The 23,234-nt window shown below is 42.3% G+C and overlaps 9 protein-coding genes across 9 annotated transcripts; 5 read left to right on the forward strand and 4 right to left on the reverse strand.

Moving 5' to 3' along the window:
• Positions 1-858: 858 nt before the first annotated feature.
• Bfra_003800 (putative integral membrane protein) lies at positions 859-4,528 on the forward strand (the record flags this gene model as incomplete). Its single annotated transcript, XM_037334205.1, is given in 6 exon segments — positions 859-1,135; positions 1,471-1,691; positions 1,746-2,598; positions 2,610-2,635; positions 3,677-3,721; positions 3,779-4,528. The coding sequence occupies 6 exon segments, from the start codon at positions 859-861 to the stop codon at positions 4,526-4,528; spliced, it is 2,172 nt and encodes a 723-aa protein (XP_037194292.1).
• Positions 4,529-6,358: 1,830 nt separating this feature from the next.
• On the reverse strand, positions 6,359-7,930 carry Bfra_003801 (putative o-methyltransferase protein; the record flags this gene model as incomplete). The annotated part of the gene is made up of 5 exons (XM_037334206.1): positions 6,359-6,681; positions 6,847-7,298; positions 7,390-7,513; positions 7,569-7,692; positions 7,757-7,930. 5 exons carry the CDS (start codon positions 7,928-7,930, stop codon positions 6,359-6,361), a joined length of 1,197 nt encoding a protein of 398 aa, XP_037194293.1.
• A 607-nt stretch (positions 7,931-8,537) lies between these two features.
• Bfra_003802 (putative glucose sequence protein) lies at positions 8,538-9,828 on the forward strand (the record flags this gene model as incomplete). Its single annotated transcript, XM_037334207.1, has 8 exons — positions 8,538-8,658; positions 8,716-8,859; positions 8,920-8,963; positions 9,015-9,052; positions 9,126-9,266; positions 9,310-9,667; positions 9,691-9,713; positions 9,759-9,828. The coding sequence occupies 8 exons, from the start codon at positions 8,538-8,540 to the stop codon at positions 9,826-9,828; spliced, it is 939 nt and encodes a 312-aa protein (XP_037194294.1).
• A 582-nt stretch (positions 9,829-10,410) lies between these two features.
• Bfra_003803 (putative glucose oxidase protein) lies at positions 10,411-12,229 on the reverse strand (the record flags this gene model as incomplete). Its single annotated transcript, XM_037334208.1, has 2 exons — positions 10,411-11,852; positions 11,899-12,229. The coding sequence occupies 2 exons, from the start codon at positions 12,227-12,229 to the stop codon at positions 10,411-10,413; spliced, it is 1,773 nt and encodes a 590-aa protein (XP_037194295.1).
• A 1,603-nt stretch (positions 12,230-13,832) lies between these two features.
• Bfra_003804 (putative glycoside hydrolase family 62 protein) lies at positions 13,833-14,813 on the reverse strand (the record flags this gene model as incomplete). Its single annotated transcript, XM_037334209.1, has 1 exon — positions 13,833-14,813. One exon carries the CDS (start codon positions 14,811-14,813, stop codon positions 13,833-13,835), a length of 981 nt encoding a protein of 326 aa, XP_037194296.1.
• A 2,504-nt stretch (positions 14,814-17,317) lies between these two features.
• Bfra_003805 (uncharacterized protein) lies at positions 17,318-17,964 on the forward strand (the record flags this gene model as incomplete). Its single annotated transcript, XM_037334210.1, is given in 5 exon segments — positions 17,318-17,435; positions 17,446-17,511; positions 17,569-17,599; positions 17,648-17,758; positions 17,850-17,964. The coding sequence occupies 5 exon segments, from the start codon at positions 17,318-17,320 to the stop codon at positions 17,962-17,964; spliced, it is 441 nt and encodes a 146-aa protein (XP_037194297.1).
• Positions 17,965-17,980: 16 nt separating this feature from the next.
• Positions 17,981-18,888, forward strand: Bfra_003806 (putative tho complex subunit 2 protein; the record flags this gene model as incomplete). Its single annotated transcript, XM_037334211.1, has 4 exons — positions 17,981-18,089; positions 18,266-18,487; positions 18,554-18,564; positions 18,586-18,888. The coding sequence occupies 4 exons, from the start codon at positions 17,981-17,983 to the stop codon at positions 18,886-18,888; spliced, it is 645 nt and encodes a 214-aa protein (XP_037194298.1).
• Positions 18,889-18,983: 95 nt separating this feature from the next.
• Bfra_003807 (uncharacterized protein) lies at positions 18,984-19,789 on the forward strand (the record flags this gene model as incomplete). The annotated part of the gene is made up of 5 exons (XM_037334212.1): positions 18,984-19,078; positions 19,109-19,149; positions 19,178-19,360; positions 19,435-19,590; positions 19,650-19,789. The coding sequence occupies 5 exons, from the start codon at positions 18,984-18,986 to the stop codon at positions 19,787-19,789; spliced, it is 615 nt and encodes a 204-aa protein (XP_037194299.1).
• A 1,198-nt stretch (positions 19,790-20,987) lies between these two features.
• Bfra_003808 (putative major allergen asp f 2-like protein) lies at positions 20,988-22,462 on the reverse strand (the record flags this gene model as incomplete). Its single annotated transcript, XM_037334213.1, has 4 exons — positions 20,988-21,544; positions 21,606-21,726; positions 21,849-22,065; positions 22,257-22,462. 4 exons carry the CDS (start codon positions 22,460-22,462, stop codon positions 20,988-20,990), a joined length of 1,101 nt encoding a protein of 366 aa, XP_037194300.1.
• Positions 22,463-23,234: the final 772 nt, after the last annotated feature.

Here is a 23,234-nt window from a genome sequence, read left to right on the forward strand (position 1 = left end):
CCCTCGAACAAAAATCTATGCCTAGGTCCACTTCAATCTCAATCGTGACCATTTCCGAGCCGGTATCAAGTATTGAGCCGTGTCGGCTTCCCAAATTCCAATCTCGGTATCAATACTGTTTCTTCACATACACGTTGCATATTTCTCAATGTGGCGTTCTTCATTCTAGCTTTCAAATTCGGTCCCAAGCAAGCCGGCAAGCAATTCGACGAATGCATCAAATTGCACACTTCAGTCCTGCAGTGAAACAATCAAGATATCCCAACATCTTATCATCACCACGACTGAACCTGTCAATCAGTCATCCCATCTTCACAATTGTTGTGTACCCTGAATTTTTAATTCTCTAGTACTACCGTACCTGTGTCTTTCGTTGTTCTTTCATCAAATTCCCTGAATCTTTTCGCGCCGAGGTCAAAACATCTGCGGCACGGGGATTTTACCTTCTCCATCTTCCTCCGCATTTTTATCAAAACATCATTCCGGGGGTAAATACCTAAAACGGGTATACACCCTCCTCAATAGGGTTAATTCATTCAATTTGGCTAGGTATGATTTCCCCCCTCGAGCCCCTCTACATATGTATTATTATCGAGTCGGCCCATCTGCATTCATGTAACATGCAGTTGTAATGTCACCTTGTCATGTCGGTAAATACCTCTTTTGACAAGACATCGCAAGGCTAACCATATGTCTTCTAATTTGTGCTCTCTCTGAACCTTGTTTACATCATCTGACGACATAGTCGATTCCTTTACGGCGATTGCAGATTTAGTGTCTGCTTCTTGGGATAGCGATGCTGATCTTGGACAGTTACACAGGTAGAGATTTTGATGCCCAAAGACTATTGACTGCAAAATGCAAAAATTACCATTGGGGAAGCCATCTCAAAGTTTGGATACAGCAATTCCCATAATATTACGACCGCTATTTCGAGCTTACATCTTAGGTTATGCATCGAGTGCAGGACCAAGACTGTTAACTCTTTTTCTGGTTCACTTGAGTCGACATCGGAAGAATATTGACCCAAGACCCGATGGTGAAGGCTATTTTTGGACTTCATTAGTTGGAATTTTGAAAGGGGGTTTAGAGATACAAAGGTTTCCAACATTTTGTGCGGCGCTGGTTGGAGGCAGTACTTTATTACAGGCACGTGAGAGTTGGTCATGGTGAATGATGAAGATGATGCTGACTGCCGATCCAGATTCCTTTGCGGGAGTTATTTGAGAGGCTATTGGGAAATCTATCTGTCATCACCCAGCTAAGGTTTGTTGGATTTCTGTAATGTCAAATGGGTTTCACCAACTTCGAGTGAGAGGAAGAAGGGGCTCAGCATTGAATGCTATGCATGATATCCTAACCATCCCCACCTCCCGTCTAGATCGTTGTGGCAGTGGAATCCATATCCGAATCTCCAAGCTGATATAAGATTATCTAGGCTCACTCGCTATCTTTCAACCTTCATATCAGCTTACTTCAGTCTCAAATTACTTCAATCCCGTCCAAGTAAAACCTTCACTGAAGATCTACCATATGAAACCAAAAATGGAGTCGAATTACGACCTACTCGGTTTGCAGGAAGAACTCTAGACTTGACACTATTCGCTTTTACTCGAGCTGTTGATTGCATAGTTGGGGAATTATGGGCTAGGAGGAAGAGCCAGCGACAAGTTTCTGGCAGGTGGTCGAGGGTAAGCTTTCAACACTCAAATGGCCTCTAAAAGCACTGCTGACTCGAATATTAGGTAGACAGAACAATCTCATCCCTCACAGACCCAGCTTTGTTCGCCACATCCTGCGCTCTAATAATGTGGGCTTTCATTTACACCCCCGCTCGTCTTCCTGGTGCCTACAACAAATGGATCAAATCTGCCGCTCAAGTGGATTCCCGTCTGCTGAAAGCCCTCCGCTATTGTCGTTATGGTGAACTAAAATATGGAGTCGAAACGGGTCAAGCACATCTCCTAGGAGATATGTGCAAAGATTATGGTCTACCAGAAGAGTATGGGGACCCTACAAAATTCATCCCATTCCCATGTGAATTAGTCCACATGGGTGCTGGTCCAAGCTGTGAATTCCATGCGGTGTCTAGATTTTATAAATCTTTTATTTGGTCTGCTTCAATGTATTTGCCACTAAACTTGGCACTTATTTTCCGTAATCCAAAAGTTTCGAAAAAAGCTCTTACTCATGCCCTCAAATCATCAGCTCGTTCTTCGGCCTTTCTCTCTACTTTCATAACACTTTTCTACTATGGTATCTGTCTGACTCGTACTAAATTCGGTCCTCAGATCCTTGGTACATCTCCCCACGCCTGCCAAGCCATCGATTCAGGATATTGTATAGGAACCGGATGTTGGATGTGTGGATGGAGTGTATTTATAGAGAGTGCGAAGAGGAGAGAAGAAATGGGATTATTTGTAGCACCAAGAGCATTGGCTACACTTCTGCCGAGGAGGTATAGATGGGAAGACCAGTGGATTGAGAGGGCAATTTTTGCTTGGGGAGCGGCGGTTGTTTTTACATGTGTGGGAGAGAATAGGAATGGAATTAGAGGAGTTCTGGGAAAAGTTGTGGGTGGGGTTTTACATTCTGGAGGTGGGTTTTAGGCAGGAAGCTCGAGTTCAATGTAAAAGTAATTGTATAAATGTGTAATTGGGAAAAAATGGGCATCGCGGCGTATATAGGATGCATATGATAGGCTGAAGGTCCGTCATTATATAGCGCCCCTTCGGAACTCTATTTGGATTTTTTCGCAATTCGAGACATGAAGATGAATTGGCTTTTCTTAATTTGCGAAATTGCTGTAATTCCTGGCGTTGAGCATCCGTGAAAAGTGGCTTGAAAGTTCTAGCTATGAAGTGCCTTTGCTGTGATGAGTTCGAGATTGTTTTTGTTCGAGATTTTGGTAGTTTCAACAGCAATGTCATGGTAGTCTTTCAAATGCCGTTTTTGACTTGGGCAAGGCGAGAAAGAAGTTATGTGGTCACTACCTGTAAGACAAGGTGACTGATAACTGACGCGGCTATTGTTTGGTAGGCTCAAGGTGGCGAGCTGCATTGTTTCGAGTGATGAGCGAGCTAGTTGCTCATTTTTGAGTTTGAGAAGCGAAAATAGTCGGAACGTTCCTTGTGAATCCTGCGAGATTTCCAGTTGTATTTCCTTAGCTTTATCTGTTCAGGGGGTTGTATTTTGCACGCGTCTTTCAGCCTAAATCACGCTTCGCATGTGTGAAGGACATCAAGTTTCAAAACACACAATCAAGAGACTGCCATTCCAATCAATCCGCATCTTTTACAAATCTTACATCACAAGGACAAAGACTTGTATAATCAATAGTAGATTAGCTCACTGGATTTATTGATATTAAGAGATACTAAGAAATTACATCTATGTCACGGGCTTTGCTTGAGCTGATTGCTTGTTTGAAAGGGGTCATGCACGAAGAATGTTTCTTATTTCGGATACCTATTGTTTTACAAAGGGCTCACTGCTCAGATGCTCATTCAAAGTTTTCATTTGAAATAGGTTTGCTATTTGACCCCGACAAGAGATGGCTCGAACACATAAATCAACCCCCTCACTTCTATTTTGCAATAGTTTTCAGTTCCTCACTCCATCCGGATTACACTTATTTTCCCGCGTAACAAAACGTTAACTTCTGAAATTCACCAAGAAAAAACGTTCCGGTCCGGTCATCTGGCATATTCTATACATTCCCGTAAGATCTCTATACTTAATAATGCAATGGTAGTAGTGATATACTAATATTAGATAGGGTCTCACAATATTCAGTTCGATCATGTCAGTCCCAGATCCACCATCACGTTCGCTCTCAAAGACAGTCTTCTATAATCCGAACGGAACACGATCGGAAGGCATACGCTGTCCTGCCGATCGTGATTGCAATGTAGTATTTTTCGAGCTTTACGCCATCGAAAGAGAGAGTATCCGCATTGCCATTCTCGATCCCTCAAGTTGGCGTTTTTTTGATAGTAACCGAAATTACGAGATTGCTCGCGTCTTTCCCAACCTGAAGGAAATCATATTTGTTTGCGCCAGGCCCGAGAATCTGGACAAATACAGCAAGAGAAGATCCGCTCTTCAATTCGTGCCTTTGCGAGCTGGAAGATATGTGCAGTCCGGACCTAGAAGACATTACCTAACTGAAAGAAGCTCTTTAAGAATCGAAAAACTAATACGCAAGCAACATGGAAAGCCACTCGATACTGACGACGAGGAGGAGGAAGAGGAGAGGGAAGAGGAAGAATGCGACGCTGGTTTCTTAGGCGATGGGGATGAGAAAAACAAATATACCGAGGAGGAAGACCCAACAGACGACACAGGACAAGGCGAGGATGGCTTTGAGGATTACTCGCGCTGGGAGGATAAAAGAAAGGAGTTTGAAGACATGTTCCATGCTGAATTCACAGAAAGCGACGGTTTGTTATACCATGAAAGGGATTCTGATCCAAGAATTAGCATTCCTAAAATTACATTCTATGGTATCACAGAACTGGAGAGCTAGTGGGGCGATTTGCATATGAGCTTCTGATGCTGGTTTTCTTTGCCACTACGCACCGATAGCTTTGGGTCAAGCGAGGCTGGGAATTTGGGAATAGAGTATCAAAACGTTCAGAAATCAAACACATGACGGATTCTAGTCCAGGTGGCCAGATGTTCTGTTGCTGTAATTGGGGATGGATGGATTCATTCTAAATCCTAGCGAGATAAGTATCAAGTGAATCTCAGATAATAACTTGTGAATTCTTCGATGACTGAGCTTGGGCTTGTAATCATAATCGCCACGCCTTAGTCTGTGGATGTGTCGGTTTCGTAAGTATATGTATAGATCTAAGATGATTATCTATTCTTCACTCTAGCCCTGTTTCCTTAGATTCTCATTGGGTTTTAATAGTTTCCCAAATCATTGGTTCGTGAGCAGGCACCTTCTGGTTCTGTTTGTTTGCGAGACATTGTAATGTATTGGTTTTGTTAGTCACTTAGACTTCTTAATGTCTGAGGTACAATTTCAAACTCGTCGTATCTGTCTCGACACCCTCAGTAACGACTTCTTTGCATGAAGCTCCTGTGATTCTCTACTGTCCTCCTTGTCTCTTATTACTCTCCCCTATTTTGCTTCATCTACTTGTCGCTGGTTTCCAAGTCTCACAACTCTCTGTGAGTTGCATGCATTAGATTCAACAGCGAAACCTCTCTCATTCGTTTGGAAACGTGTGGAATGTCCTGAGTCACTCGGTTTGTTGAAGACACGAGTACGCTGAATCTGTGAGATAGTTTCTGACTTACAAACTCTCTTGAAACCATGCGGTGCTTACTATAATGACCAGACAACAACATCATAATCCCCTCTCATATGGACAATACCGAACAATACCTGAAAAGACTCAAGTCCGTATGTAACTTTTCAGCCGCATGAAACTAGATCATTATTCAATGGGGACTATATCAGAACAACCAGTGAACCATACCAGATAGATTTGTATTTATAAGTGTAAATCGCGTTTTAAGATTTTCTCAGCAGCATCTTCAGACCTTCAGAACATTCAAGAGATACAGAACACCCCGAATCTTGAATCCAAATCCGCAGACATGTCAGAACAATGCAACTACTGTGACTACGAGGTAGTCAAGTGTTGCTGCTGCGGCGACTTCAGCCACCGATTCATCGGAACTCCCTGCAACGATTGCGCATCGGGACGTACGAGCCCCTCCTGGAACGGACAAGATCCCGTGTGGGTCGAGTTTTGCGAACAATGTTTACGTAACGGTCAGTCTTTGAGAGGACAGTTCCATTGGAGTTTCTTCATCTTTCTCTTTGTTCTTTTGCTTTGTTCTTTTACTGTATTTGAGGAGTAAGATTGGATGCTAGGGAGTATTTAGTTATTTATCGCGAGACTTGAAAGGAATTCAAAATCTATAAGAAAATCGTTCCAATTATGGGATAGATGGTTGGGAGTTGGGTGTTGAAAAAAAGTCTAGAAATCGTTTCTGGAATAAAATAATAAAAATACTTTTTGCTTTAAATGACTTTCAGATCCTGAAATATGACCAAATGACTGTAGAAGCATTCTGACTTTGACGGTATCTCTTGGTCTTTTGTTGAGTCTATCTGATGAGAATAAATTGTGTGGACTTTATAAGTGAGCCGATTATCTTCGTATGACATAATCTCTCATTATTCATTTCTCTTTCTTCTCTTCCACTATTACATTGTGATATTTTTGATGCAATTGAAGTATCACAGGAGTCTAGAAAATTAGAACAGCAAATCTGTCGATTGAGCTACCTATTACTATGTTGACAGTCATCGGTTTTATAGCCAATACTTTATTATTTATACTCTCTTTAATCGACACTCAATTTGTGCCTGTGTTCCAACTGGATACCTCCAAATTTTGATAACCTCCAGTCCGGCTGCGTCAATAATCTCTCTGAATTCTTTCTCACTCTTCTCCTTTCCATTCAACATCATCATGCAAAAGTCCATCCAATAAATCATCATTTCACCACCAATATCAGTCTTCTCTGGTCGTATCATGTCAGCAATGACAACGCGGGATGCAGGACCCATAGCCGATGCGATATTCTTGAGGAGTTGGACACAGACTGGTTCGTAGAAGTCATGGAGGATGCGTCGGATGAAGTAGACATGAGCATCTGTTTTATGTTAGATTTCTATTTCCATTTGGGTTTCTACACCAAGTCATTAAGATCTTCAACCACCGTACTTCCATCTTTATTATTCCCCAACAGCGCTCCTTTCACCGATCACATAACCCGCCTAAAAAGATGCACGTGAACGAAATATAGTGAACAACTTACTTTTAACAGGTTGGGGTGTGTGGAAATCATAAACCATTTTCTCGATATTGGGAATATCTTGCTCTGTCAAACTCTCCAGAACATCTGATCTATCCTGAAGAATCATCTTTGCACCAAAACCTTCTGGTGCTTCTTTTTGAATGGCAATTAAAGCTTGACCTCTTCCACCTCCGATGTCCACCACAAATGGTCTCTCTTTTTCCGCTTCAACTTCATCCTTGAGTGTAGCAAATGGATACATGCCAGTGATAGGAGATTGTCTCTCCATGGATACCATGGTCGTATTAAACATATGTAGACGCTCTGGATTGTGAGAGATTGCTTCATAATAAGTTTTGCCTTCTAATCCATGGCCATAGGCGTATGGTCCCTTTGTCAGATCGTAGAGATCTTCTTTGGAATGAGTTCGGAAGTACTCTGGAAGTTTAATATATGCGGGAGTATGGTCATAACTAGATGGTCAGGAATTTTTTACGTAATCAAGGAGCAGGTAGGCAAGAGGAGGAAGGGTAGTTAGGGAGGCCATTGGCTCTGATAACTTACATGAGCCTGAAGAATTCTTGTTGAAAACCAGGTCGGTACGCAAGAGATTTACTATTGTGCGCAAATGTATCGGAGTCTACCTCCTCCCCAATACCAAACATGACAGACATTCTTAATGCACGGGCTTGAGAAGAGTCAGTCCGAGTCCATGGAATGTGTCTACTGGTAGAACAACGAACCAATGGCAGATTCGTCTACGTTGACTGCTGCAGCAAGTTCCTTTGCCGTGATTGATCCTTCTTGCGGGATTGTCTCAAATGTTTTTGTTTCAACTAAAAGGTTAAGAGCAGCAATGACATTTGTCTATAATATATTAGCACGAGGAAATTAAACTGGCTATCCACCCGTCCCAAGAGCTGAGACGCACATATTCCCATTGTCGCATCACTACGTCAATTGGCTCCTCGAGAAGAAGTCGAAGTTTGTCAACCTGTTTGAGGAGTTCAGTTCTAGCATGATGATTGCCGTCAAAATTCTTGACTTTGGTTGATATTTCATCAGCTGTTTGCGATAATTCTGAATAGTTTTGAAAAGAATCCATGGCGATTTCAAATGTCGTTGACAAGGCCGTAAAATTACTGATTAGTTGACGGATTTGAGGAATATCATGCTATGTGCTTGAGTAGTTAAGACGGAGGACATTTGTTTCGAACCTTCTGAAGCGCCACGTCATGAAATCAACATGATGTGGGGATCTAACAGTTTGAAGTGGGGATAACCCAATCTTGCTGACGGCCGATCGTGGAATATTTGTTCAGAACGGATGTGCTACCGGATTCAAATCCATATCCCGAATATACCTTGTCGCTTCCTAACCACAAGCTCGGGGGACGGGGAGAGATCGAGCCGTCCCGAAAAACTCATCCCAAATCCACAAGGACATCACTGACTTACCGTCACGATGACATGGTACTGAAAAGCAAGGAAGAACGGAAACTTTTCTAGATATAGAAGCTCAAACTGTGAGGGGAATCTTCCAGCGACGTCTGAAATAAATACTGTAAGATACCCACAAAATGCTTTTAAATGATGTGAAGATTATTGCAACAGTTGAGATAATCAATGTAGGAACGAAACTTCATCGAACTTGGGGATGATGATCTCATTGATGAGGTTTGTTCATGAAGAAAGCGGAATGATTGTGGATAATGACCACCACAGAGAGCAGAAGTTGGAGAAGATGCAAGGGCTCTCTCGCGTCGCTAACTTCAAGTATCATAAAGGGAGTAGAAGAGAATGGAAGAACATATGCTGTATATGGTCAGGAAGGTAAAGCTTAATCTCTGAGATGCATATACTGGTCGTTGAAGTACTAAAATCTGAAAGAGTGTGGAATGCCAATGGACGAAGTAGAGATGAACCGAATTGATATGGCGCATGCAAAGCATTTTATGCTTCTTGAAAATAAACAATCCTTAACACCTATTGACACAGATGTCCAAAAGGTCCTAGACCTTGGTACTGAAACTGGTTAGCCTTCTATGCAGTTCTGAAGTCGGGTCAAACCAAACCGAGACTAACTACGACCAGGAGCTTGGAGTATTGATTTTGCTGATGCTTATCCATCCGCTGAGGTGAGTACCCAATCATATTTAAAATAATGAAGATGATTTGACGTTGATAAGGTCGTGGAAATAGATATTGCTCCGATACAATCCACTTGGTAACGCCTCTCTACAATGTTGTGAATCGGTAGAGCAAAACTTGCAGATATCTTTGATCTGACTTGTTTTTAGTGCCCCGCCAAATTGCCAATTCCAAGTCGACGACATCACTCAACCTTGGACATGGAAGAAGGATACTTTCGATTTTGTTTTTGCTAGGGATATACTTTCCTTAGTGAGAAACTGGCTGAATTTGATCTCTCAATGCTATGAGTAGGTCTCTTCCTTGAACATCAGACAAATTCTAACTATTTAGTCACATTAAACCCGGCGGTTGGATAGAGTTCCAATTGATTCATGGTGTTTTAGGCTGTGATGATGATACATTACCCCTTGAAAGTAAATTCCGCGAACATGATAAACATATTAGAGCAGCTGCAGTTGCATTTGGAACCCCTCTAGAAGATCCGGTTTCATTCAAGAAATGGTTCGACAAAGCTGTTGTAGAAAAGAAATACAAGATCCCTTCCAATCCATGGCCGAAAGACCCACGATTAAAGTTGGTCGGGGCTTTGGAACAGGAAAACTTCGTGGCTGGACTAGAAGGTATGAGTATTCGTTCTCTTGATAAACTTGGCTGGAATCTAGATGACAGCAAACGATCTCTTGGCGAAGTAAAATAGGAAATCAAAAATAGGAGAAAACATCCTACTGTCGATTGTAAGTTATTGTCATCAATTTTATGCATAAGAACTAATATTATAGCTATGTTGTATATGGTCGAAAGCCAAACCAAGAAAACAAAAACATAGATCATCACGTTCTAGAAGAATGAAATCAATTTTTCAATTGGACGGTGCTTCGCGATGAAGCTATGTGGCTGACAATGAAGATCTGATGCTTGGAAACATCGAAGAAATTCTGACTATTTTAACACAATTGTAATAATAATAATAAAATCTTAAAGTTAAACCGAAGGAGATTCTCGTGGAAGAATCGTTTCAAGTATACAGTCTGAGGTGCTACAATGAGACTGTAAAAATTGTACAAATGTCGTAGAAGATACCAAACAATTCCGTGTCCACAGCTCTCCAAATATTTTTCCAAATAGCAGGGTTTGAAGCCTCAGGGAATGTACTATTAGAGCCTGAAACTTGGAGAGTGCTGCTGGGCGACTAGCCTAAGGGAAATATCACTTGGTTTAACATCACACAAACTCTCATATTCGTAACCCCTTCTTCCGCTGAAATAAAACCTGTGGAGCATATGATCACGGAGATGACTGAGTGATGTGAGCATGAGAATAAAAAATTAGATTGTAAGATTATATATACTGAAATACTTGGATTTTATAACGACGATACTCAATGCCAGAAACATCATACCGTACATCATTCTGCCTCTAACTGCGAGACATCTACACATCTTCCTTGATCAAATCTGCTGCTCTCTCCGCCACAGCATACAAAGTACTAACCAAATGTCCAGAAACTTGCATAGGTAATATACTAGCATCCACAACTCTCACATTCGCTGTTCCATACACTTTCAACTTTGAGTCTACCACTCCACCAATCTCTCTGGGCATCATTGCAGCCGTTGCTACTGGATGGAAGTTTGAACGATAAACAGTTTTAACCCAATCAAACCATTCCGCCTCGGTGGCATTGGCTGATAATATGTTCAATCCAGGCTCAGTCTCTGATCCGACGAAAGAGGACAATGGAGGAGTCGCATAAATGGAGCGAATAAACTTGGCCGTAGCGATTTGTGATGTGACATCCCAATCAAACATGAAATAATTTGGATTGATAGCTGCGGGTGTGCCAGCTACGGAAGATGTGATGTGAATACTTCCCCTTGCAAATGGTAACAAGGCCCAATATTGCGAACTGAAAGCTGTGGCGGATGGTGAGATGAGTATTTCAGCCATTGGAACTGGGTGAGTGGTTGAGAAAATTAGATCATGTTGAATTTTGAAGAGTTTCAACAAATCTGCAGCTTTGGTGATGTTACCTGATGCAGCTGATACTTGTGCAGCATATGAGGGAAGAGATTGAAGAACATTGGCGGAGATATTTTGAACTTCGGAACCAAATACTTGGGCTGCGGAAGGATAAGCTACTAAGGTTTCGGCTTCGGAGAAAGAGGTATTGCTTGAACTGTTGTATGCAAGGCCAGTATTTGTTTGATCTTGAAGATTTTCTCCGACGGTTGGAAGATCAACCACAACTGAGATATTGTGTTTGCTCAAGATAGAAGGATTTCCAATACCGGAAAGTTCGAGAAGAAGAGGGGATGCTAGAGATCCAGCTGAAAGAATGACTTCGGAGTTTGCACGAATAGTGTATGGAATGCTTGAGTTGTTGGCAAGAACTTCGACTCCATTTGCGGTAGGGGTACCAGTGTCGGATTTCCACGTGAGTCGTTGAGCCATAGTATTTGGGTAAAGATGAAGGTTGGTGCGGTTAGCAATTGGATAATAATATGCTCTTCCAGCGTCATGACGAATGTTCAATGTTTTGTCGTAAGTAACCGGGTATCGACCGTAACCAATCATTCTACCAGTATTGACATCATCATTTGAAGGAACACCGAGAGCTGCAAATGTATCATTCAAGGTTGTGTGTAAGTTATTAGGATCTTCCAAGCTATTGAGCCAGCCAACCTTTAGTGGTCCACCAAATCCATTCGCCGAGGGGTCATATGTTACACCAGCTTCAACTTGAGTAGTGGTAGGAATTTCAAGTGCCTGAGACTTTTTGTAGTATGGGAAAAGAGTTGCCCAGTTCCATCCATCATTTCCGATGGCCGCCCAAGCATCAATTTGAACATCTTCGGCTCGGGTGTATGCCATTCCTGATTGTATTAGAGAAGTCATGCATAATTTAATGAGGAAGCATACCATTGATAGTACTAGTCCCTCCGATGATTTTGCCAGCTCGTAAGACTTGGCTCGTGTTTCCTGCATACTTTTGGCTGGTCGATTGATACGCCCAATCGACATCTGTTCCAAAAGCTAATCCGTAACCGGATGGGTTTGTCACATTGGGATTGTTGTAACCCGAATCACCTGCCTCAATGACAGCCACAGTGACATTCAACTCGGATAAACGGTTTGCGATGACTAGACCACTGGTTCCAGCACCAACAATGATATAATCATAGGTTAAGGTAGAGTCGGTGCTAGCTGCAGCCAAAGAGGCTAGAGCAAGTGTAGAGAGTACACGATGCATGATCGTTTGGGTTGATAAAGAGATGAGGGGGTGAAAGAACGAAAAAATGTAGCGGTAATTAGAAGAGAGAATCGGATGAAGTCGTAGGTGAACTTATATGAACATTGTCCCACATCTGTCGATCGGCCCTGAGCCTATCTAGAACCATCTCTGCCGCCGACTGGGGCATTCAGTGGAGCATATAGACTCAGTTTTGAGGATTATATGGCATCGGTAAGTTCTTCGCAACTTTGACAAAGCAATTTTCGTACTTGACAAAGCAAAAGGGGATACCGAGATGCCATTCCACGCGTCAAACTTATGGTTCTTGCGTTGAGTTTGAGGAATCAAGAGTTATGGTCCACAATATCTTTTGGTTCGAACCTCAATCGCTTGATTGTGACGTCGGCAAAGCCTCGTCAAAAAATAATAATGCCGAAAGGACATTGACGCACGCAAGGATCCGCTTGTCTGTACCCATCAAAATTGTCAGTACCGATTAAGTGCCGTTATGTTGGCATTCAATCAAAGTTTGATGGAACAATCCGACCAATCCGACCAATCCGAACATTCTATAGATCTCATCACCTGACTCGCTTCTGATAGCGGACAATACTCGGAAAAGTCTGAAAAATCCATGGATGCTGTAATGTAACATAGATTACAGTCCGAAGAGGGAGGGAAACGTCATCGACGCAGGAGAGAAAGGAGTCAATGTGTTATGGGTTCAGCAAACGTTATGATTCATGAAGTTCATCAAGTTCATCAAGTTCATCAAGTTCATGAAGAGCGTGGCGGAGTTCTGAAACGACAGAAAACTCTTAATGGTGCACAGACAGAAGACTGAAAGGAACTGTGGAGACTCAAATTTCCACTCATAAAGATCCTCAATGCCACCGCCTTATTAATATTTTACGAACCGGACCGAAAGAATGAGACCAACTTTAGTAAGCATTGATAAGCCATTAGAGTATCCACAGAGTCGCATGGAGATTAATTCATTCCGCCATGTTTATGTATAAGCTTAAAGGTTTATTTAGACTCGCTCCACTGCCACTGCCAATCATCCTCGACCTCTATCGTTCACCTTGCTACCGGTACCTACCAGTATAACGGTCGATCCGCAGCAGATTACATGGATTTGTGATAGATGTCGGAAGTCTAGGCGCGATTGGTTTATTGGTAATAGATTTGGAACACCGCAGTACTGGATGGTATTGGAGTGGATTTGGATAGAAATTATTCAGGCTATGTAATGGACACGAGAACCATCAAAATATCAAAATTTTAACATCACACACAGGTCACATTGTTTCGCCTCGTTGTCTATATATTCGTGTATCAAAAATGCAATAGCGACATGCTCTCTCTCTATCAATGACGTGCTATGGCAAACGGGTGCATCTTGAAACGGGCAAATCAAAGACAATGTAGCGAATATAAGATTTGGAGACAGAATATGTACGTGTTCCAATATATACAATCAATAATAAATACAATCAATAATAGAAAGGCAAATTTTCGAGTCTTGTTCGACTGGAACTCTCAACACCACCCCCTCGCCCCCTTCCCTCCTTGCTCGCCAGATTCAAACTTCCACCGGCGTTACGATACGGTTCACACACTACTTCTTGAGAGTCAAAACTCCAGGGCGGTAAGGCTGAGTGTCATAGTTGCCGTTGGAAGAAGGGTTCTTTCCCTGGTACAGCAACTGCAAATTACATGGATCGATCGTCATTGTCTGATCCGGATTGCTGCGGATCAAATCTCCATGGCTGATATCGTTAGTCCAAGTGGCACCACTGTTCGCCTTTCCAGCGAACGGCGCCGCCTCAGTCGCAGCCTGTGGAGTCCATGTACCGCTAAGACTTGTAGCAGTGAATGAGCGGAAGTATCGCCCCTTTGATCCGATTGCTTCGACGATCATGAGGTACTTGTTTTGACCTGCTACGGTGTAGACCTGAACTGCTTCGAAGATATTGTTGGTTGTGTCGCTAAGGACGACGGTTGATGCTGTGCCGAAATTTCCGGGGAAATTACCGATTGGCATGCTGGATCTGTAGATTTTGCCGTTGTCTCCTGCGAAGAAGAGATACATGTTTTTGCTGTCGCCGATGACGGTTTGGTCGATGGGGCCGGTGCTAGAACCGGAGATCGTGCCGGAGAAGAGGGGCTGCGATGCTGACCAGCCGTTCGCATTGGTTGGATCGCTTGATGTCTTGTAGGAGAATGCGGTCGGCCCCCATTGATGGGCCATGATCCAGATACTCTTTGGAGCGAAGTAGAAGAGAGTGGGGGCAATGGTGGTTGAAGTCATTGCGTTTTGGCTGGCTGAGGCCATGTCAGACCAGTTTGTGAAGAGCCCGAAGTTCATTGAGCCATAGGCGGTTCCTGTGTCGTGGTCTGTAGCATAGACAAGGTGTTGGCCCTTGTAGACAACGTGGGTGAAGTCCTTCAGTGAGGCCCATCCTGACTTTGGTGTCGCCAATGCAGAAGTGGACGTCCAGCTATATGTAGATGGGAGGTCACATGTAGCGGCGAATGCTTGCGGCATTACTGCCACGTCTAGTAGCAAGGCGAAGAACAAAGTAGATATGCGAATCATGATGAAGATGTATCACAGGATACTTAGAGTTGAGAGAGGAATAAAGTTATTGGGATGATTGGGATGATTGAGAGGATATCGAACACAAGAACCTCGCGATCCTGCTCTCTTTATATCATATCATTCCCTGGCCGGTGACATCGCCAAGTCCATCGATCCAAATGCCAACGAAAAAGCTAGCAAGGGTATACCATACTAATCGTTTACAATTGATTCTCACTGCAATATACCTACTACAGGACGTAACATTGAAATGAAATTATGAGAAAGTCCAATCATTACAAGTCGTTTAGTTATGACGGTGTTTTGACAGACTCGTCTATGTCTCATTGGCTTTTCCGAGCAACTAGTTAAGTCGTATTTTATTAATTGCTCCCATTAATGCTTTTTGTGATATAGGTGCTATAGGATTCAACGTTGAAACAAAATTGTGGGGAAGCCTGCTTGTCACAGGCCCCTCTAATTACGGTAGTGTTTTGATTGGCTCGTATATATTAGATGCCAAGTGGGTACTAAGTATGGTATTAGCATCGAGACAGACGACCTCGGCAGTTCTAGAATCTTACCCAGCTTCAATTCCTTAGAAATGATGATCAAGTTTACCTCTTTTTCAATAGGCTTCGAGCCCTTTTTTCCCCATATTTACTCCTCATATCCAAGAACAACTAGTACTCACAGCCTGCTTGTTCATCTCCTATTGCATAGTATTTTCCCAAAAAATTAATCTTCTTAATATGCCTCATAATACCTAATTTGTTGAGATAGTAAGCGCTCGAATCAGGAGAACTTCCTTGAACAAGAGGTGCAGGATATCAGACTTTCAATTCGAGTATACTTGGTAGAAAGCATTCACATGTTTGCATTTGCTAACAAGAAACTTGTTTGATTTTCAGTTTTTTGGAACTTGAATAATCGATCAGTATACCATAGCTACAGACTCAGGGCTCGCTATGAAGTTAAATAGCTAGTTCAAGAAATTTTGCATAGTTATCACAAATCAGTTTGCACACCGTTCGTTTTATCTCATCTTTTCCCAAGATTCTTTAAGGGAATGGAGTCTGTAATCTCGGGAGTTTGTATGCTCACGGTCGATCTTTTCAGTATTCATGATACCGAGGTAGGAACTTGGTACAATGCTGGCTGAGTTCTGGGGATGGTTTTGTTAGGCAAGTTGATATTGTCTAAGATGACGGGGAGGGATTGTTCTGATGTCTGTAGAATTTCAATGCTCTGCTCTTTCAGATTTCAGAGTCTTTGCATGTTGGTAGATTAGCAGCACTAGATCTCTAATTGATATCAGGCTCTTAATTGGTTGTCTTGAGTGGGTCGGGAAAGCTTAGATTGACCTTGTATGGGGTTCGAGATATTTAAACCTTGAAAGAGTTGTTGGGCGCTTGGGTACATGAATGTCATCAAGAAATCAAATGACTCGTGTGCAATAACTGTGCTATGGAAAAGAGGTGTTCAGAAAGTATGAATACCTTGTAGAAGGAATTCAATCACGTTGCTAATTATTCGATACTCACTAAACAAGGATCTTGACATAATAATTCTACATTTACCCTTACATTTCGAACACTTTAAAAATGAATTTATGTGCATTGAAAACTTTAGTTATTCAATGACCCTGAGACTTCAATTTGTGTTTATTTTATACTTTAAATCCTCGCAAACGTCGAGACCTTCGAGCTTCATTTCTTTTTCTAGGAGCTGGTTGTTCGTTTCATTTTCACAATTTAAGTAATACTACAATATTATTTTTTGGTGAGTTTGAGCAGTTAAGCGATGTGCAAGGACCTGGGCAATGTTCTGACAATTGCAATTTTGAAATAAACATTTTAAGCATAATAAGAACCTTAAGTTTAAAAATCTTATGACAACTTTGGGATAATATTTATCTAGGGTACAAATATTCAAGAAGGCTTTACTGTGAGTTGAGTGTTTGTATGATATCTCTTGTTAGGGGTAGGTTCAACTTGCACAAATTCTCACCGATATACCCCTAAAGTTCGATTCTCCGCTCTATTGCATTGATGTTACCTCATTGTATATTAGTGATTAGTTGTAAGCAAAAGCGAAACGAGCTTACCCCGGTGGTAGGGGTATTGGTCACACAAGCAGTGTAAACGATACTCAAAGCTACTAATGAGCACTCTGTAGCATGGATGACTACGGCTAATTATCGCCACGTAAAGATGTGTAAATCAAGAGCCTTCAAATCTTCATTCTCGGCTTTGAACGCACTGAAGCTACTTTATGTGATATCGTTTCTGGGATTTCTCAACGCAGAACATTCCACAATGTCGTCTCATCCACTTCACATCAAAAAGTTGAGAACATCTTTCAAATTGTCTCCCAGTTCTACTTTATGGAGTGACTAGAATTTGAATGCGAATAGACAAGAGTGCAATCTAGTCATATCAATTCTAGTGGCGAAAACGAATGGAAGTTTGAACTGATCAATCAATATCCAGTGAAACTAATAAATCTGAAAGGGTGACACCATGTCGGTCGATATTGTGCCGGGGATTACTTCACATTACTCAAGAAGCAACGAGCATTCGGTAGTTAATAATGATATTGACATCGTGACAGGTTCACTAGCATCTACTGTCTTAAATTGTAATTGCAGACCCTGCTTTTGTGGACGGTTTCGGAAAGAACGAACCATCTATGCAGCATCAGAACCTTGACTTAAGTAAGTGCTTTAATATGGAAGACATATCCAATTACTAAATTGTAATGGATCATAAAGTGCATATTGCTAGGGAACTCAATTCGGAAGAGTAAGTTCTCAGCTTCCCCTCCAGATAGTGAGGTTACATTTAATTCAGGCAGATTTTTAAAGTCCTTTGGTCCGAACCATCTGGAAGTTCAGCTGAAGAGGAAACATTTTCGTCGCGTAGAAAGGAGCATGGTGAGATGGTATCTGCAACGTTCCGGAGGTCTGTTATTATAGACTTTAGACAAGGTGATTGTCTTTGTAAGTTTGATATAATATCTTGCTATCTATATTGTCACTGACTGTCAACTTAGACGAATTATAACTTACAAACGAAGAGCGACAGACAAGCCAGGTGTACATGCCGAAGAGCACATCTTCATCTACACGATGGTGCCAAAATTTCAAATGAGAACATTCGCCAAATGATATTCAACGAACCAAAATGATACCAGAATCAGTGCAACATTATCTCGACCTGGCACCGAGAACAAACTATGCAAGAACTTATACTGCGGGACATAATGTTAGGGAATTGTTCATTGGTCAAGACAGTCAGTGAACATTGAGGGAATCCTACGACCAGGCTAGTTGTCTATTGAGTCTTTCTAATAATCGTCTATACCAAGCTCATACTCAACAGATAATCCCACGCATAGCAATTCAATTTCTATCATACCAAACACTTCAAATAATTCTGCCTTCTCTACTCCCTCGCATTAATTCACAGTCTCGGACTACAGGAGCGGCTTACCGTCTTCAATATCGTCCAGTGAAACAGAGTATGGTATTGGTCAATTTAGTACCAATCAATATTGTGGATACAGTTCGGAAAGACAAAACCCTCCGACACAGTACAATTCGCCATTCATGCACCACTTCTCGACGAACTTCAATAATCACAATCCTACGGTTGGTCTTGCTAGCCACTTCCCAGACCACCAACACAACGGTAGAAGTCCACCTCCAATTATACCTCTTAGCGGCTCACACTCTTAGTCGACCTCTAACCAACAAGCATTAGCGCTAGTAAACCCAGAAAGAAAATAGTCGATTGATCCCGAGCGAACTATTTCGTTATACGTTGGGAACAAGACATATCATTCCCATTTACATGGTCGCACCAGAAATGATACCAAGGATCGCTCATCAAGACAGACTTCACCGTTCCAAAAATATGATGACAGATCAAATGGAGATGCGTCCCTAGATTCCCACAGTATCCTAAGAGGTAGTGCTGTTGGATTTGTGCCAACAACGGCCGACCCAAGAGGGCAAAAGATACAAGATTCTGTGGGACTGCAAGGCAGCCAGGATTTCACAAATCTTAGATTCAAACGTTTAAGCATTTAAGGCGTAGTGATACATCTAGTAGCCTAGATAGCCTTGATTAATTGTTTTCCTCCGCGTTCTTGTTGTCTTCATTATCTTCCACGGGATTCCGAATGATGGTTGCACAAAATAAACTTGTCAGAATTTTGTCAGAAGATGATAAGCTGAAGATGCTCTATCAAGAAGCCTTGGAATTCACAACGCTAGTGAAGTAAGAGTAAAACTTTCGACGTTGTATCAGGCAATTCTCAAAACACCTCGGAACCGAAATCCCTCAGATGAGTACTGCTTCTCCGCTATATCTACGCAGCATCGAAAATAAGAGCCGACAAAGAGCATCAAGAATTCACTCAAATACCACGGCCTACAAATTCATCGACGGGCGGCATCAGAGAGCCCGCTCTATTTGAGGATGACGAAGTCCACGACTATTTTTACATCCGAACGACGTTCAAAAGGCCCTCTTTGATAATTGGCCAACCCTTCAGTCAAGGTAAATAGCTTATGAAATCGAATATAGCATTGATTGGGAGGTTCTGCAGTTATTGAAATCATTTTTTTTCAAAGGCCAATCAATCGGGGACATCTTGACACTCGCGAGCGACTTCATAGGATCCAATGCGTTAAGGGTTCAAGATAATCCCTCTGAAAGTGGAAAATCTATCCAATGTGATCTTATAAAGGACGATGATATTTATCTAGCTTCGAATGACGAAATCTGTGGTAAGAGCCCCTTTATTCCCAACATCTAATGAAACGATCAACCAACACGAAGTTACTAGCGGCCAAGCATCAATCAGGTGAACTCATACTTACTCTCCGGAGCAGATGTAGGACTGGCGCGAACAATTCTACGAGCATTGACATTTCTGCACTTGCAAAATATGACACTCATTATATCCTTATTTCGGCAACGTCTTGATTATGCTCAGCTTTGGGGCTCTCGACAAGACCTATGCCAATCGTCTGTTCTAGTGAAAAATATCTGGACTTCAGATTATGCCAGGCTTTTCACGAGTGAAAATGAAAGCTTTGACATTATTTTATTCCTAAACGACCTTCGTCCCTTTCCAAAAAAAAAAAGGGTGACTCTGATTTCTGGCATATACTGATTCCTCGCATGGTTGTTGCTTGGAGATTTCCAGTCAAACAGCGTTCCCATGGTCGAGTTTTACAAACTTCATTCCCTGATAGGGCGTTAGTAACTGGATACCCGAGTGTTCTGATATTTGATACCTTTTCCTTCATCCTCGCGAAATCCACCTCGATTGAGACCTCATTCAACCACAGCTGACTTTCCACACTCCCTCCCTCGCTATAATTCGGAGCTAGTTAAGCTAGAAACTATACCAACGCACTGACTCGCATGCCCAAGCAAGGATATTGCTCCCTTCTCTCCCCCCCGGTACTCAGGGGGTGGGAAGTAACGAATGTAAGAAATTTAAAGGTATTAATACTCGATTCTTTTCTAAGTTAAAGTAACTGATTTTTGCCACTGATACAATAGTATTATCACTACCGTTTGGATTTTAAACTCCAAGAGTAGGTAATGAAGGAAGTATTCGAGGCGTAATATTTTAATAACAAATTTTACTAAAATTGTTTTCAAGGTATAATTGAAGAAGGGTGAGGAAATATCCAAGGTTAAAAGGGAACACATATAATATACCTGAGATTCTTTGTATACCTTTACTATCTTATTTTGAGGTTGTCTCATACCTTGACATTAACAATTCTCCTCAGTTGAGCATATTAATCTTTCTGAAAATCTCAAATCTCGACTGTATACATAAATAGAAACGTTGTGCATAATCACGGGCTTGATTTCTGATATCAAAATCGTCAAAAAGAGAGAAAGTTCAAGAATATGAACAAATCCGTCTTCCCCAAGCAAGAAAACAAGAGTTTTCGCATCGAAAAAAGTACATGTCAACATCTGACAGGCTAGAGAGTAAAAGTTGGATGAGATTGATATAGCTTTTGAGATTCAAGATTGCTTTGATTGTTTTTAGAGAGGACAGAAAGATTAGGTAATAGGTATTGGCATCAAAAATTTGAGGAGAGGGGTAGAAATATTGAAAGAAGTTCTTTATTGAGATAAATTAATCAGTGTGAATTGTTTACACGCAGTGCAATGTTCCGTCGTCATGTGTGTGGCACTCGGTCCCAGCGGGGGCAGCCGCAGTGGGACTAGTCTCAGCTGGGATGATTCTTGTCGGGTTCACAGTCGGCTCAGTCGATGTAGTCGATGAAATCGATGAAGTCGATGCAGTCGATGCAGTAGCTGCAGGAGTACTATGTGAATCCTCCTCCTTTTCATCACTAGCCTTGCCTACGCATCCCTCGCCAGGAACAGCAATGTCATACGCATAAACCTCGGTTGCAAAATACGTCAACGTAGCACTATTGTGTCCTGCTAACGTATAGTTGCTACCAGCTGCGAGCTCTTGAACGCCATGGTACCCATCAGCATGGTGATCGACGATTTCTTCGCCAATGAGTGGGACGTGATAGAGTCTGTGCATGAGATCTGGAGCCCAGAAGTTTGCTGGTCTGCCTGTTGCAACGTTAAATCCTCGCGCGCATAGTGCGGTGAGAGGGAAGCGGGTTTGGTAGGAAAGTGGGCATATGACGGTTTCAGCTGTTGCATTTTCACCGCGCCAGTGACCAGCCCATGCTATGAAATGTCAGACGACCTGAGATTGTGAGAGTTTCTTACTCTGGATGGGCGCACTTACCATCCTGGGTCTCACAGTTTCGGTCAGGATCATCGCAACGGAAGATAATGCCAGCGCGATTACCAGAGGCGATCTTGTCAAACCATCCCATCGGCGTAGCAGTAGGACCTTTGCCGAAGTACTTTTGAAAAATCTCGGATTTGTTACCATGGACAAGGACTAATAAGTTAATTAGCATTGGTTTGGTACTGATCATCTCAGGTGGTACTAGCTGTGATTCTTCGCATGCTCAGCCATTTCAACCGCTTGTCTCAACCCTTCGCTAAGCTCATGACGCTCCGTTGCATTGCAGGATGGGTGAATCGTGAAGTGAGAGACATAATCGCTCTGCCAGTTGTATGCCGGTGCGTGACCTGAAGAGATAACGAGCTCGGAGACTGGATCAGGAGAGACGGCGGCATTTGCGGTGGTAAGAGGGTACGCCAATACACCAAAAGTATTGATGGAGACAATGAGGAAACTTAAGACGTGCATTTTAAAGTCTGGTTTGACGATGGCAGTATCCAGAGATTGAAGGAGGAAGATTGATGAGATGTTGTGTGAGACGTATATTCAGAGTGAGATTCACATCGTCTTTTAAAGTAGTTACCTCTCCGGGTTCTCACTCATGCTTCAGTCTTGGAAAGCCACCACTTTTATCGAACATATAACCTCGTGAGCGCCAAGGACTTGGTCTGATTATTGCGAAGAGGGAGGGATTTCGAGGTCAACAGGAGTACAACAAGATAGGTAGGGACCACGATGTGGTTCCAGCGGGAGGTCAACATGCCAACTGCATCTGGATGTTTGTCAAGCCAAGGCGAAGAACTTTTCAGAGTGCAGACGCCTAGTCCGTCATGTAGGATTGGACACTTCATAAATCAGACCTAGAATCTGCATTACACCAAAGTATAATAACGATGCAAGACTTATGATCTGCAGTTATTGTCTTGTCATCGAAGTTGGCCAATCAAATTTCTTAATTGTTTTTGAAGGGAAGCGGGGTGCGTGATTTGTGATTATGTAATCCACAGAAATTCTCCTCCTTGATCAACCTCGTGACCTTTCCAAAAAGGCCTTGGCCTCCCCAGAGCTGGGTTATGTATTTGTGTCCAGTTCAAAAGCACCAGCCCTGCTGTCGCTCTCAACTCTTTATGCTGAAAGAGTCCGGTAGACCTTTCACATAGCCTTTTATTCATGGTGGGATATTTTGAATCTTTGACGATCACGTCGGCGCAGTTGGAGACTTTGAGCGTTCAACAATAAAACGAAAAGAAAAGAAAAGCCTCTACTTTCGTTGCCATTCTTGGGGAAGGGAATAGAAGGATACCAAACATGTCATCTTGGATTCTGAAAGCCAACCCTCATTTGACCCATCAAGGTTCTCATGCCCAGGTATGCCAAGCTCCATCCGCCATTTAAGCTCGTCTTGTCGGCGCCATTCGAATTTTTTATTTGTGCAAGATTGTCAGCCAAGTCGGTCTTTCTTCCCATTTGCTCTATTGATTGTGTAATAATGCAGATGGAATTTTCTCGCCTTCACTCCCAACATCAATCAGTGAGCAGCAACTCTGGGGTCCGCTTTACCTAGCTCTGATAGTAGACTTTCTAAGTTTTGAAATTTCTAGTCTATTGAGCTAGAGAATTCAA

Source organism: Botrytis fragariae (genome assembly GCF_013461495.1).
Source record: "Botrytis fragariae strain BVB16 chromosome Unknown tig00000045, whole genome shotgun sequence".
In the NCBI taxonomy this organism is placed as follows: Eukaryota; Fungi; Ascomycota; class Leotiomycetes; order Helotiales; family Sclerotiniaceae; genus Botrytis; species Botrytis fragariae.